The sequence below is a fragment of the Sinohyriopsis cumingii genome, chromosome 12 (assembly GCF_028554795.1).
Source record: "Sinohyriopsis cumingii isolate HCF-2022 chromosome 12, ASM2855479v2, whole genome shotgun sequence".
Classification (NCBI taxonomy): Eukaryota; Metazoa; Mollusca; class Bivalvia; order Unionida; family Unionidae; genus Sinohyriopsis; species Sinohyriopsis cumingii.
This window is the reverse complement of record NC_142972.1, coordinates 24,966,961-24,983,988: the sequence shown is the minus strand read 5'-3', so window position 1 is coordinate 24,983,988 and position 17,028 is coordinate 24,966,961. Positions and strand designations below refer to the sequence as shown.

General features: G+C 35.7%; 1 protein-coding gene across 1 annotated transcript in view; it reads left to right on the top strand.

The window, feature by feature from the left end:
• LOC149786115 (potassium voltage-gated channel subfamily KQT member 1-like) overlaps positions 1 to 17,028 on the top strand; it is a 236,495-nt gene that overhangs the window by 165,096 nt on the left and 54,371 nt on the right. Inside the window, exon 7 of the mRNA XM_089976440.1 lies at positions 16,018 to 16,114. Within this exon, the coding sequence (XP_089832566.1) occupies positions 16,018 to 16,114 (97 nt within the window). The remainder of the gene's footprint in view (positions 1 to 16,017; positions 16,115 to 17,028) is intronic.

The window sequence follows — 17,028 nt, the reverse complement described above, 5'->3', positions numbered from 1 at the left end:
TTGTTTTACCTTCATTAATTACCATCCTATTTTGTTGTGCCCAGTTTTGGACTCTGATAAGGTCTGAGTTTAATTTCATTTGGATAACTTCAGTATCAGAACTAGATGTATACAAAGTTGCATCATCTGCAAACAAATCTGTGTTTGTGGATTCATTATTTAATGGTAGATCATTGATATAGATAAGGAAGAGGAGAGGGCCCAAAACTGAGCCTTGAGGGACTCCTGAATGAATAGTGCGAGTTTGAGAGCTAATATTGCCAATGCTTACTTGTTGAGACCTTTGGTTTAGGTATGATCTAAACCAGTTTAAAGAAGGATTGTCAAATCTGTAACAGTTCAACTTTTGCAGCAGAATTTCATGATCAACAAGATCAAAGGCTTTCTTGAAGTCAAGGAAAACAATCCCAGTCATATGTCCATTATCCATTTCCTTCAGCCAAAGATCAATTAATTTGGTAAGTTCTGTTTGGCACGAGTGGTACTTTCTAAATCCTGATTGAGCTTTATGAAATAGAGAGTATGTTTCGAAAAATTTATAGACCTGAATGGCTACATGCTTTTCAAATAGTTTTGACAATACAGGTAGAATTGATATTGGTCTGTAATTTCCTGGATCCTCCTTTTCTCCTTTCTTAAAGATAGGTGTAACCTTTGCACATTTCAATGTTTCTGGAAAATTACCACTCATTATACTTAAATTTATGAGATGCGTTAGTGACTTTGTTATTACTGGTGCAGCAATTTTAAGAATTCGTGGACCAATACCATCCAGTCCAGAGGATTTATTAATATTAACCTTAATTAGCATATCAAAAACATCACCTTCACTAACATTAGCTATTGAAAAATAATTTTCATCAGGAATTTTAGCTTTTATAAATAATAGAAGAGCATCAAGTTCAATTGGGATATTAGTCTGGTTCTGAATACTCTTACTGGAGATGCTTATGAAGAAATTGTTGAACATTTCCACAATGTCTTGTACAGATGTTGCTATATCATCATTTTGCTTAAGTCTAGGGGGAAGGCAACTGTTCTTGCGTGGGTTCAGCTCTTTTGGATGCTTCCACAATGTTTTGGTACTCTTACTTTCATTGATAGCCTGTTTATAGTAGTTCTCTTTTGCCTTATCTATCAGGTACTTAGTTTTATTTCTCCACTTTCTATAGCTTTTCATGTCTTTTTTCTTGTGGAAATTATCTCTTAGGTGCCTAGCCTCATTGATCTCAGGGGTAATCCACTTGGGTGTAATTTGGTGTTTAACCCTTTTTGTTTTAATTGGGGCATGCTTGTCTAAGGCTGCATTGAACATCTGATACCATTTGTCCAAGGCAGTGTTGACATCAGCTATATTACAGACTGATTGGAAAGGTTTGCAAACTAAATCATTTAAGAACATTTCCTCATCAAACTGTTTGAAGTCCCTGTATTGAATTTCAATGTGTTGGCCATTTTTAGATGATTTCGGAACATGTCTAGTTATACAGACTGGGTAGTGGTCACTCAGTGCATACACTGGTACCTTAATTTCACTTACGTTTTCAGGTTTATTAGTATAGACATGATCAATGATAGTAGCACTTTTATCCGTTACTCTAGTTGGGGTGTTAATTAATTGAGTAAAGTTGTAAGTTTCAAAGCTACTTATCCATGTTAATGGTGGAGTTTTCATATAGTCAATGTTAAAATCACCTAATATGATAATTTCTAAATCTTCCTTAAGTAATGCTTTTTGAATTTGAACCTCAAATCTATCAATCCAATCAGCTGTGGAACTAGGTGGCCTGTAAACCGAACATAAGAGTATTGGCTTTGATTGGGCAAGGGTTACTTCGATCCAGATGCTCTCTACCCCAATAGTCTCTAGATCAACACGTCTGTTATAACTAATGGAACTGTCTACATAGAGAAGAATACTATTATAGGGCTAAATTTAGTTATTTCAGGTGCTATGGTATTTATATTAGTTTTAGAAGGAAAGATATATTTGTGTATAAATTTTCTAAATTCTCTACATAAATTTAATAACAGTATGTCTAGGATAGAGGAGTAACTCTACAGTCACTGTTAGATTTAGAGGCAGAGATTTGGGGTCAATACTAGGTTACCAGCAGCTATTCAAATGCTATGGTGTCAAGTTACAGTCCAGAGAAATTGAAACAAAGGAGTCAGTAGGACAGTTGGAAGATGTGTTAGTAAAGCTAATTAAAATCAATTATAGCAAGTTTGCCATAATACTTAAACATTAAAATTAGTGACCATTTGAAGGGAAATTTGAATCTCTTTTAGCAGGTATAAAGTGCTTAAAATAGAGTTGAGTAGTTATAGTTTAATTTTGAAGTAATTTGCTCAAAAGGATAAAGTTTACAAGTAATTTCATATTCAAAATAATATTTTTGTAAATTCTAACACACAGCATCAGTGGAAAAAGAGTGTGTATGGAGAGTACATATATGGCTTTATTTTGGATTACAAAATTTAGATTCTGTGCATTGTGATATGTAGATTAGAGTTAGATAAAGGGTCTGCACCTAACACAATCAGACCAGAATATTAGTTTAGAATAGGTCTTCAGGGAATGTTTTCTCTGAAGTCCGCTAGGATTGTTTAAATAACCAGGTCAAACATAGTGCAGGGAGTCAGCATGAAGAACTAGGGGCAACATACATCATTAAAGGTAGAAAAAGAAGAAACCCTCTTGCTTGTGACTAATTCCCCATAGCGCAGTGACATCAGAAAGGCGCTACTACAGTTTGGTGGAGAATCGGGGTATTGTTGATCAAATTCTAGCCTGTAGTCGGCATCGTGGCAAGCGTGTTTATAGGGTTAAATGGCAAGACTTCCCCAAGACTACATGGGAACCTGAAGAAGCGTTACCGCAGTTTTTGCTCCGGGAATTTCATGTAACAAAGACACAAAAAGGAAAGAGAAGAAAGTATGCAAAGTGAAGATTTCAAAGGGACTTGATCAATTAGTTCTTAAAGGTGGACTCATTATATTTGTTTTGCTGTGCTATACTTTCCTATCAACCTTTTCTTCCATATCTATCCTGCACATCTTCCTTCCTATGGTATAGCAGAACAGATGTATAAATCCCACACTTGGACAATTGACAGCTATGTTGCACATTCCAAATGGATTATTCTTTGCAAACAAATAACTACTGTAATTTTAAAAGCAGTCTATGGCACAATGTTAGTGCCAGTTCTTATTCAGTTCAAGAAAATCTTGAAAATCCTTGTGATACCTGCAGATTACATTCAAAGCGAAGTGACATTCATGGAACATTATACAAAGTACTGTAGATTGGTGAGAAGTCAGACATTTATGGAACTGTTGTTCATGTGACTTTTGGTAGACAAAGATGATATATAAATTATTAGTGTGATTAATAATTAAGTGTTTGAAATTATTTTACATATACATGTATCAAGATATTTACCTAAAATTAGCGTCCATAAGACCTCTTGGGATTATAAAGTTATTTCTGTTTCTAAGTGAAAAGATTGTAATAAATCGCAATATTTTTGTACCTTAATACCCTGCACTATGGAATGTAAATTCTATTTAGGGAGTAGATTTTGTAGGTTTGTAGTGTGCAAGGAAGTGTGTGTGAACACTGATGCCACATAAAACATTATGAAATACATGCCTAAATCCACTTTATTCAATAATTTGACAAAAACAATAGTATGTTATAAAAATTTGGGGACCAAATTTTGCTGGGCCAGAGGGACATATTATAGGGCTAAATTTAGTTATTTCAGGTGCTATGGTATTTATATTAGTTTTAGAAGGAAAGATATATTTGTGTATAAATTTTCTAAATTCTCTACATAAATTTAATAACAGTATGTCTAGGATAGAGGAGTAACTCTACAGTCACTGTTAGATTTAGAGGCAGAGATTTGGGGTCAATACTAGGTTACCAGCAGCTATTCAAATGCTATGGTGTCAAGTTACAGTCCAGAGAAATTGAAACAAAGGAGTCAGTAGGACAGTTGGAAGATGTGTTAGTAAAGCTAATTAAAATCAATTATAGCAAGTTTGCCATAATACTTAAACATTAAAATTAGTGACCATTTGAAGGGAAATTTGAATCTCTTTTAGTAGGTATAAAGTGCTTAAAATAGAGTTGAGTAGTTATAGTTTAATTTTGAAGTAATTTGCTCAAAAGGATAAAGTTTACAAGTAATTTCATATTCAAAATAATATTTTTGTAAATTCTAACACACAGCATCAGTGGAAAAAGAGTGTGTATGGAGAGTACATATATGGCTTTATTTTGGATTACAAAATTTAGATTCTGTGCATTGTGATATGTAGATTAGAGTTAGATAAAGGGTCTGCACCTAACACAATCAGACCAGAATATTAGTTTAGAATAGGTCTTCAGGGAATGTTTTCTCTGAAGTCCGCTAGGATTGTTTAAATAACCAGGTCAAACATAGTGCAGGGAGTCAGCATGAAGAACTAGGGGCAACATACATCATTAAAGGTAGAAAAAGAAGAAACCCTCTTGCTTGTGACTAATTCCCCATAGCGCAGTGACATCAGAAAGGCGCTACTACAATACCCCCACCCCCCATGGATTCCCTATCTTTTCTTTCAAAGTTGAACCCCTGTATTTGGAGAGCCAAATCATCAGTATCGTCAGAAAGAAAGGTTTCACATAGGCCTAGAATATTGACTGATCTAGTTTGCTGTAATATTAACTTTATCTCATTCAGTTTAGGGAGGATGTGTTGAATATTTAGGTTGATTACTTGCAGACCTCTTTTGAGGAGGCCAAATACATGACAATTTTGATCAGAGGATTGATCTTCAGACAAGGTAGTATGCCATGTATTGTTTTTAGACTTGACAGATTTCTTTACATTGCCTTGATTATTTACATAAACATATGAAGAAGATAACATACAAGATCCATCTGTTGTACCATGACCACATGTAGTGGATATTTGAGAATGTTCAATATGAGACTGATTTACATACATACAAGAAGACATTGACATATTAGACACTTGGGGGGCCTCAGAGGGAGAAGTAACTTGAACAGTATCACACAGTTGTTTACATGTTAACAAGTTGTACTTTGTACACAAATCAGATAGTGCCTGAAACCTGTTTATAGAATTATAATTATTACATTGAAAAGTGTACACATATTCTAATGCATTTTGTTGCTGGATGTTGCATAGGCCTGTACATCATAGCCTTCTACCTATTGGTATGTGCACAACTTTTGCTTATGTCCTAGTTCATTACAAAGATGGCAGCGAATCTGTTTTCCATGCAGACACCGCTGTGTTACATGACCGCGCTCTCCACAATACAAGCAGTTGTCTGACTCATGCCTAACCCCTTTTATAAGTCTTATGTACTGGTCTATATTCCTAAGGAGCATGGCAGTACCTCTGTTGGACAAGTGGATTTGGTCTCGCTGGTACAATTGTTGGTTCACTCGATTGTCTTTGAAGAAGGTCCAGTATTGCGGAACAAAGAGTATTTGGAAATTTTCACACAACATACTTAGGGTGTCATTTAGTTGAGTCATAAGTGCATCCCTTCTTGGCAGTAGACCTGAGATGATTATTTTACACTCTGCGTTTTTGGACCTGATGGCATACAACAAACTTTCATAATCATCCTCAATGCCCTTCAAAGATTGGCCATTACTGTAATTATTGCCACCAATGAGAAGAATTACAGTATGATATGGTGACATATCCATTTCCAATATTTTTTCGGTATTAGTGTTAATAGTAGCACCTCTATGAGTTTTTACGTCAGTTTTATATAACCCTCTTGTTCTTACTCCTTTGATTATTGATGATCCTATGAGAAGAGATCTGTCTTTAACTGTGTTGTTGATTTTGACCAGATCAGCTTGGGTTGACTACTGTGGTTTTCCTTGGGCAAGGCAATTCACTATGATTGCCTCTTTACTTAACAAGCTACTTGTGTTGCTGTGCCACAAAGACAAACCCAATCATCGGCAATAATATGCATGTGTACATATCATAAATCTGAAACAGCTTGAAAAAAATGTCTTTGTCATGATGCCATGTGATAAACCTGTATACTGCTTGAGAAATATTTGTTGGTATATTCTATTGCAGGGTATGTATGGATATTAACATTGGTATATTCTACTGCAGGGCATTTATGGATGCCAGAATTGGTATATTCAATTACAGGGCATTTATGGATGCCAAAATTGGTATATTCAATTACAGGGCGTTTATGGATGTTAAAATTGGTATATTCTATTGCAGGGTATTTATGGATGTTACCATTGGTATATTAAATTGCAGGGCACTTAGGGATGCCAAAATTGGGATATTCAATTACAGGGCATTTATGGATGTTAACATTGGTATATTCTACTGCAAGGTATTTATGGACAAACCCAATCATCTGCAATATTATGCATGTGTACATATCATAAATCTGAAACAGCTTGAAAAAATGTCTTTATCATGATGCCATGTGATAAACCTCCATACTGCTTGAGAAATATTTGTTGGTATATTCTATTGCAAGGTATATATAGATATTAACATTTCTATATTCCATTGCAGGCCATTTATGGTCGAGTGGTCTAAAGCGCTCTTCGTTACGGATCACTGCCATCTCACCTCTGTCTGCGGCGGTTCGAGTCTAAGATTCAGCCAATGTGGGCATGTGAGAAAGCTTGCCAGTAGCTTCTCGTGGGTCGGTGGTTCTTTCTGGGGTTTTCCGGGTTCTTCCTCCACCATTAATACTGGCCGCCATGTATAGCCTATCGTGCTGAAAAATGGCGTTAAACCCCACAACAACAACAACCATTTATGGTATATTCTACTGCAGGACATTTATTGATGCCAAATTTGGTATATTCAATTGCAGGGCATTTATGGATGCCAAAATTAGTATATTCAATTAAAGGGCATTTATGGATGTTAATATTGGTATATTCTACTGCAGGGCATTTATGGATATTAACATTGGTATATTCAATTGCAGGGCACTTATGGAGGCCAAAATTTGGATATTCAATTACAGGGCAATTATGTATATTAACACTGGTATATTCTATTGCAAGGTTTTTATGGATGCCAACATTGTAATATTCAGTTACAGGGCATTTATGGATGTTAATATTGGTATATTCTACTGCAGGGCATTTATGGATGTTACCATTGGTATATTGAATTGCAGGGCATTTATGGATGTTACCATTGGTATATTCTATTGTAGGGCATTTATGGATATTAGCATTGGTATATTCTACTGCAGGGCATTTATGGATGTTAACATTGGTATATTCTCTTGCAGGGCATTTATGGATGTTACTATTGGTATATTCTATTGTAGGGTATTTATGGATGTTAGCATTGGTATATTCTACTGCAGGGCATTATGGATGTTAACATTGGTATATTCTCTTGCAGGGCATTTATGGATGTTACTATTGGTATATTCTCTTGCAGGGCATTTATGGATGTTAATATTGGTATATTCTATTGCAGGGCATTTATGGATGTTACCATTGGTATATTCTATTGTAGGGCATTTATGGATGTTAGCATTGGTATATTCTACTGCAGGGCATTTATGGATGTTAGCATTGGTATATTCTATTGTAGGGCATTTATGGATGTTAGCATTGGTATATTCTATTGTAGGGCATTTATGGATGTTAGCATTGGTATATTCTATTGTAGGGCATTTATGGATGTTAGCATTGGTATATTGTATTGCAGGGCATTATGGATGTTAACATTGGTATATTCTCTTGCAGGGCATTTATGGATGTTACTATTGGTATATTCTATTGTAGGGCATTTATGGATGTTAATATTGGTATATTCTACTGCAGGGCATTTATGGATGTTAATATTGGTATATTCTACTGCAGGGCATTATGGATGTTAGCATTGGTATATTCTATTGCAGGGCATTTATGGATGTTAGCATTGGTATATTCTATTGCAGGGCATTTATGGATGTTAACATTGGTATATTCTCTTGCAGGGCATTTATGGATGTTAATATTGGTATATTCTACTGCAGGGCATTATGGATGTTAGCATTGGTATATTCTATTGCAGGGCATTTATGGATGTTAGCATTGGTATATTCTATTGCAGGGCATTTATGGATGTTAATATTGGTATATTCTATTGCAGGGCATTATGGATGTTAGCATTGGTATATTCTATTGCAGGGCATTTATGGATGTTAATATTGGTATATTCTATTGCAGGGCATTATGGATGTTAGCATCGGTATATTCTATTGCAGGGCATTTATGGATGTTAGCATTGGTATATTCTATTGCAGGGCATTTATGGATGTTAATATTGGTATATTCTACTGCAGGGCATTTATGGATGCCAAAACTGGGATATTCTATTGCAGGGCATTTATGGATGTTACCATTGGTATATTCTACTGCAGAGCATTTATGGATGTTAACATTGGTATATTCTACTGCAGGGCATTTGCATGGGAATTTATGGATGTTAACATTGGTATATTCTATTGCATGGGAATTTATGGATGTTACCATTGGTATATTCTATTGCAGGGCATTTATGGATGTTACCATTGGTATATTCTACTGCAGAGCATTTATGGATGTTAACATTGGTATATTCTACTGCAGGGCATTTGCATGGGAATTTATGGATGTTAACATTGGTATATTCTATTGCATGGGAATTTATGGATGTTACCATTGGTATGCATGAAAGCCCCTATTCAGCAGACCTATAAAAAAAGTACCATAAACGAAATAATTTGTGTGGATTTATTTAAGATTACAGTGAATAAAAGTTTTTAAAAAATTGTGGAATACTGCCATCATTGACAGGAAGTGCAGCTACAATACAAATAGAACATACAGTGTATCAGTAACCTCACAAAATTTTGCTGCTTTACAGAATTAGCCAATAAGCATCTTTTTAATATTATAACAGCATTATTGGTAGCAAAATTTGCAGCCAGTCTGCCAAGGGAAATTTCACCATTTCTTCAATTTAACTTGCAAAATATGTGCAGATATAAGAATTAAAATTGGCACAGCTCCAAAGGCACATCTAATGGAAGTAGTCGTTGCATACTATTGTAAAGCCATATTGATGTGATTGTGTCCTGCCAGCTTTTCACATTTCTGATCAATACTTAAAGTTCATTGTCAGAACGTTGTGGGAATTAAAGCGGAAGAAGTCATTACATGAAAATTATATGCCTTTATTACCCTTAGGATGCTGTGCATGTCCAGGAAATCAAGATTTAAAAGATAACAAAGTCCTTTTAAATTTACAGACCTGTTTCTTCACATTACTGTGTTGTTTTGGTTTATCATAGTTAGCCTCTTATAATACCCACCCAATTATAAACACCATATACCCTGTTAAGCCAGAACCTGTGCTGTTTTCTTGAAATTATTATTTGAATTAGCAACATAGACTGTGATTTTACAGTGCAGTGTTTTACAGTGCAGTGTTTTACAGAGTGTTTTACAGTGCAGTGTTTTACAGTGCAGTGTGTGATGGTAGTTCTAGGTCCATGTTTATGAAAGTTTTTTTAATTATATGCCAGCGTATATTATGTGATCATGTCCTTCCATATATTTGCATGTTTGTTACCAATTTCATTTATGCACATGAATTAAAGTATTATCCATCTATTGGTACAAACTTTGTGCATGGAATGCTAAGGTCAAGGTAACTATTTCAAAATGAAGAAAAAAAATTGTTTCTGTGCATAAAATTAGTTTTAGCTTGCATTTGTCCTAAGGATGAAACCTATATATTTTTGGGATTAAAGTTCAAGGTCACTGAGTGAATAATGGTTTCTGCACAATAACAGTAGTGACATTGTTGAAGTTCTTGTTACAAATAAAAGCACCAGAGATCTAGAAGATGAATTGCACCACCACCACCACCACCCACAAAAAAACAAAACATGCAAGCATATGTATTCATTATGTTCATTATAGCTTCCAACCACTCGTATTGTTTTTTTTTATCCAACCACTGTTGTGGTAGTGGTGGGGAGGCGCTGTAATAACTCAGGTTTGTGTCTGTGTGTCTGTGTGAGCAAAAATCCTGATATTCAAGAATTATTTGAAAATAGTACAATGAAGAAATAATTAAATTTGTATGCTTACAACAGCTCGCTGCATCTTAATTTAGTTCCTTCAGTATATCTACACATCTTTCTGGTTCCTTCAGTCCATCCCTACATCTGTCTGGTTCCTTCAGTCCATCCATACATCTGTCTGGTTCCTTCAGTCCGTCCATACATCTGTCTGGTTCTTTCAGCCCATCCATACATCTGTCTGGTTCCTTCAGTCCATGCATACATCTTTCTGGTTCCTTAAGTCCATCCATACATCTGTCTGGTTCCTTCAGCCCATCCATACATCTGTCTGTCTTGAGAAGCTTTAAGGCAAGATAGCACAAAACCAGTTGACATAGTAATTAGGTTGGCATATGTAGATGAACTGGTTAGATTTTCAGATCACTATAGCAATTTTGTTTTCTTTTTTTTTAAACATATTATGACATGATGTCTGCTGTCTCCTACAGAGAATAGTTTATGTTTCTATTATAATACAGTGGTGTTTCTATGCTGAGCTCTGCTGGCCTTCTGACATTAAAAGACCAGTCAAGATACAAGTCAAGATACATAAAGGGACATAAAATCTAATCCTGAAAGGTTATGATTACATGTTTCCTCCCTTCAGGTTATACCACTGCTATAAGTAAATATAGACAGAACTACCCTCAACTGTTGACCCAGAGTGGTCAGCTACATCTGGCTCAGTTTGCAAAGTCTTCTCTGGTGGGTCAGGCATCCAAGCAGACAAGATCATTTCCTCAGTTGTGAAGGCAGATGACTATAAGAACTGTTTTGACACCACATGGCATTAGCTTGGGTGGGCAGTAGGACCTAATGGCCATCCATTGCATCCAGACTTGTCTCCAATGTCTTGGCATTATCTTGCCACAGGATTAAGACAGGCTTGGACCACAGAAAGAGGATGACATTCCCTCACTTAAATCCAACTCATGTACATCCCTCTCCCCCATCCAGAGACCTTCTGGACAGTACCTCAGCAGACAGATCAAAGAGTAGGATCCATATGCACCTGCTGGAGTGGCTAAAGTAAAAAGAGTGACGTGAAGCTGGTGTTGGGTTTGCCATAAAACCACAAATAGTCGGCAAGCTTGCAAACCTCACAAAAGGTAGGAATAAAAGGTTTCTGCAAGTGAGACTCCCACCATCTGTAAAATGACATGTAACTATCATCATTGGTTATGCATCCACCATGACCAACCCAGAAAAGATCAAGGAGACCTGGAGCAGAAGGGAGACAAGCCCATTATTCTTGGTTACTAAAATGCTAGATCACAAGACATTGCCAGGCATCATCAGCAAAAATGGCTTTATCTTATGCAATGGCAATGAACTAGTGAAAAGCATTGTCATGAGCTCCTAATCACCAACAGCCTTGCATTTGCCAAATTGGATGCTCCAAGCACTGGCTCTTATTTACTACTTCATATCAGGAGAACAAACAGGATACCTGAGTGAGAAGTGCAGAAATGTTGGACTTAACACAGGCTAATATTCAGGTTCATCCTAGCAATTGACAGTAAAGCAGATGACAGAAGGTCATTTTCTAGAAATTGAAACAAGAGAATGTGAAACAAAGATTTTATTGAAGAACTGTGCAGTGAACCCAAGAAAATCAAGGAAAACTGAGCACTGTTCAGAGACTCTGTACTCTTGTCTTCATCCAAAATCCTCAATGCTATCAACATTAAAAATCAAGATTGGTTTGATGAGAACAATAATGACACATGTAGACTATTAAGAAACAGGTCTTCAGCATCTAAGAAGGCAGCCTTCAGTATCAAGATAACATTACAATGCAGACTTTGAGAGTTGCAAGACCCAAAGCTGAGCAACAAGGTAGATGGGATTCAGTCCTATGCACTCAGTCATGACATGAAGAATTTCTATGATCTTTTGAAACCAAGATATGAACCACAGTCATCAGAAACATTCCAATGTTGAGTACTCTCATCAAAGCACTGCTCACTGGCAAAGAAAAAATGCTACAAAGATGGGCAGGACACATCCACAACATCCTCACTCAACAATCATCAGTCATGAGGAGGCCATTGTTCAACTGGAAATGAATATATCACTTGCTGATTTTTGCATGCATCTCAGAAGCTAACTGAATTCAGTCAATGTAGACTCAAGGAAATATAATCCAGGAATACAAAGATACTTTCATTGTCTCCATGTACAAGCAGACAGATAACAGACAATCCTGTGACAACCATTGTTGGTGTTTGTAGTTCAACTGCTGGAGAAATGCCAGGAATAGAACTCCAACTTGTACATGACTTCTGTTGATCTGACAGAATCCTTTGACACAGTCACTCATGCAGGCCAGGAAATTCATTTCAAATTATTTTTTGCCCAGAGAAATTCATCATAATGGTTTGGCATTTCTATGATGGCATTATGATGACTTGTATTTTGACAATGGTGAGTCATTTGAACCATTCCTAGTCAGGAATTGAGTCAATCACATCTGTGTTTTGGCACCACCCTTCTTCAGTATGATGTTCTCTGCCATGCTTACAGATGCATTCCATGACTATGACACTGGGGTCAACATAAGATACTGAACTGATGGCAAGCTCTTCAATCTAAAGAGAAGACAAAGTTACATAGAGTGGCTATTCATGATCTCCCATTTGCTGATGACTTTTCCCTGAATGCCAAATCAGAGTATGACATACAGCAAAATATGGACTATGTCTCTTCATCTCGTGACAGTTTTTGTCTTGCAAGCAGAATCATTAAGACAGAGATGTTGTACCAACCTGCATTAGGAAAGCCTTGCATAAAGGATACAGTTATGTCCAGACCCTCCAGGCAGTGGAAAATTTACATACTTCAGCAGTCCATACCAGTGATGAAATCAATGCCAGAACTGACAAAGCAAGTGTGGTCTTAAGCAAAACTATGAAAGTGTGTGCAAGTACATAGGCATCAGTTTGCAAACAAACTGAAGATCTAAAAAGCTATTGTGTTGCTGACCCTGCTATAGACATGCAAAACATGGATGGTGTATAGAAGTCATGCCTAGAAGCTGTATACCAGAGATCTTCAAAAACAAGCTGATCTCAGAGGTCAGAAGAAATACATCAGGGACTCCCATAACTCATTCTTGAAACTCTTCAACATTGATTCTGAGTCTTGGGAATGTTATGCAGAAGATGAATGACGGCACTTCTGTCATCTTTATTCTTAGCACTTCGATTTCACTCCTTGGAACTTTGACTTTTTAGGACTATAAATCCTTATTAGCATGATTAACCAACAATCACTTTAAACAAGTGAAACTCTACTGACATATATGCTTTTATATGACCTGATTACATTTTCACATCATGACAGCAATTTTTTCATTATTTTTTTCTTAAATATTTAGGATTTTTTTTTGTTGCTGACCAAAGCTTTAACAAAATGATTAAGTGAAAACCAGTTTAGGCAGAGAATATAAATTTGGTAGTTTTGTTTTTGTTTTTTCTCAAATGACCTGATCTTATATTCAGGCGTCCAACAGATCAGATATGATACACAAACATGTATAACTAAAATCTCTAAGAGTTCAGTTGTGAATATGTCCACACATATCAAAGAGGTGATCTTGTGAACATTCTGGAAACCATATTTTTGTATCGGATTTGGACCAGTGATTTTACATCACCAGATCGTAGATGAGTTTGAGCAACATCCAAGCATATTTAACACCACTCCCTTGATAACTCACACCCTGATAACTCATGAACCCACTTATAATGTGGGGTCAGGCATGGATCTCATTTTTTATACCAGAACATACCCCAAAAATCGATCCCTATTTGTTGAACTTTAATAAAATCACGATCAAAATTGGTAACGGAAACTTTGATGTATCCCTTGTTTTATTATCGAAAATGGTAGATAGGACACTATGAAATATCAAATTTAAAAATAGGTCATACATTTTTTTACATTTTCTTTCCAAATGACATTCCTAGTACATCGCAGTTCACAATATGTAAGGAAATTTAGATAATGAAAATGTCACTTACGCAGAGTGAAGTCTAGTACTTCAGTAAATAAATACAAATTAACTAATTTTTTTTATCAATTGAAATTTGTATTCTTGTTCTATCTTTTAGTTCATTTTAAGTGTAATTATCATAAATGCAAGTGTCTTCTTGAAATTAAATGTAAAATGCGTCAATCTACCATAACAGCTATGTCTGCAAGCGTTTCTCTGAGAACCTAATTAAGTGTCAACCGTGTTTTGATAACTGACATCTGGAAGTATTTGTTGTATTGTTGCACTGAATTAAAACTGGCCTACTTTGTATTATCATGTTAATTATATCTTTTGAATCAAATAAAGGGGGTGGAATAAAAGAAATGTTAAACAGGATGAAAATCCAACCAACTTAAAATCTAGTTGACCTGGTCGTATGTCTGGTGAACTCACTTCATTTGATCAATCGAACGCTTATAAATGTTATTGTGTATGCAACAAAAGTTACCTTAAATTAACCGAATCTTTCATAACTGTGATCAAAGATAACAATGCAGCCAAGCGAAATGAATACTTCATAAAATAAAGAGCTTGGTTTGACAGATGCAGACCATTGTGGGCAAGCAAGTTTCAGAGAATTCTTGAACTGGCACTTAGAGATATCCTCAAGAATGATAAGAAGTTTCATTATTATTTCCGATGAAATCACAACACCAATATTGTACTAATTGAACAATACAAAAATTGAGTTTCGACATAGACAGTTGTCTCACGAAATAAATTTCACTTTATAAAAAAGGAATCTTGTTTGGTGGTTTATCAACAGTTAGTCTAGTTCCTTGCTCTGTGGACTCCTGATTTTGCAGGATACTATTAAACACCAGTACGGGAACCAGACTCATCAACAAAACAAAAAGCAGTGACATAATTTACAGATTTTTTTCGTGCACATGTGATGGTTGTTAAAACCGGTTGGAACAATCTTTCATATGTTGGACATTTTGAAAATAAATGTTATTTAAACAGAATAATGAACAAGTTCATTAGAAAAAGCATGTTATTAAAAATTATTATCGACATGATTGTAAAATGAGGATTCAGTCAATAAAGAGCCCAGTTCCCTAATGCCACTTCCCCCCACCACCACAGTTTTCTTGATGTCAAAGCGATTTTTTTCAAATTTTTTGGAGGTCCCTTGGTAACTTGCGCCTCGCTTACAGTGCAGTCTATGTTTGTGGACTCCGTTGTGCATGAGTTATCGAGGGAGAGGTGTATTTAGGTGATCTTGCATCAGATTTTGTTGAGCTTGTGAACCTTGTGGAGGGCAAATTTCTGATCAGAATTTGATTTTGATCAGATTTGGTATGTCAGACTATATCAGTAAGACCTCCAATGTCTTCAGCTGTGAGTGTGAGCCATTCATGTTAATGAAGATCCAGGCTGTTCATATGGATGAAATCAAACCCATGACCTGCTGGTCATATTGTTAACATGCATGTTTTACAAAACAAAATCTAGTTTTAAATTGTCTTCACATGGACTTTTTGTGTCTGTTCTCAACAATTTCTAGAGTTCTGCCATAATGAATATTTCTCATAATTATATTACATATGACCTATATAAATAGCTATTAATAGCTCCAATCTCTTAGCCAAAATTGCCTGTAATCATAACATTATGAAAACCCAACCAGAAATCAATCTGTATTGTAAGTCTTTGACAGTCAGATGGCATACAGTGCATATCATCATATAGTTCTTGGGCATGGTTTTGTTTTATAGATACCCTTGTGGTAAAAATGCTTTAATATTTTCACACCTCAAAGTTAGTTGCCAGTCAAAGTTGCTTTCATGAAGCATTGAATTTATAATGTATTTATGATAATTTCTTCTCTATTTCAGGGGTGTTCGATTCTTGCAAATTCTTCGAATGTTACATGTAGATAGGCAAGGTGGAACCTGGCGATTGTTAGGCTCAGTTGTTTATATACATAGACAGGTGAGTTCAATTTTATATATATATATACATATGTGTATATATAGATGCACACACACCTGTCAGCAATTTTGTCCCAACTATGATCAACTTTTTGGGTTCAAATATTTTACCATTAGTCACAATTTTGTTTTCATTAATACAATACCTGTCACTGTGGTGTGGTCTACCTTTTCCATGGTGGAATTACTCTCATCAATATAAGGAGAACTCCTCCTCCCATATCAGAACCCTTCCAGAGTTTTCTGGAAGGTTTCAGACTATAGAACACAGACCCAAGCTGTTCTCCCACATTACTGACCCATCTACAGTACTCCTCATCTTTTATTTGATGGTGCTATTTTTATAGGTTTTATTCAAGTACCCTATAAATATTTTGCCCTGCCCTTAGCTCATGCCTAAAACATACCTGTAGAATATTTTGCCCTGCCCTCAGCACATGTCTGAAATATGTCCTCTGGAATATTTTGCCTAGCTCTCAGCTCATGTCAAAAACATGCATCAGACATAAAACTATGGTTTTTCACTATTCTAGGGTGTCATACTCTTGATCCATTGCATTTAATTTAACTCTCTTGAGACCTTATTGGCAGTTGTTGTTTCAATATTCAACATTGCCCTTTAATCATCCCCCTTGCCTTGGTGATCAGGGATTTTGTTATTATTGCTAGTATTCAAGTCTCTTGGGTAGGTGTTCTCTTCAATACATTACTGGAATTGATTGTGACTTTCATTTTTGTTTATAAATAATATCTGAGGTAAAAATGATGATTCATTGGTTATATTGAGTGTTACTTGTGGAAGAGGATTGCACATCACACTGTTATGAATTATTTAATTTGCAGTTTGTTTGTTTTATTTTAATCTTTTATCTCAAATGTTATTGATGATGTGACATTATATGTTGGAGTTTGCCC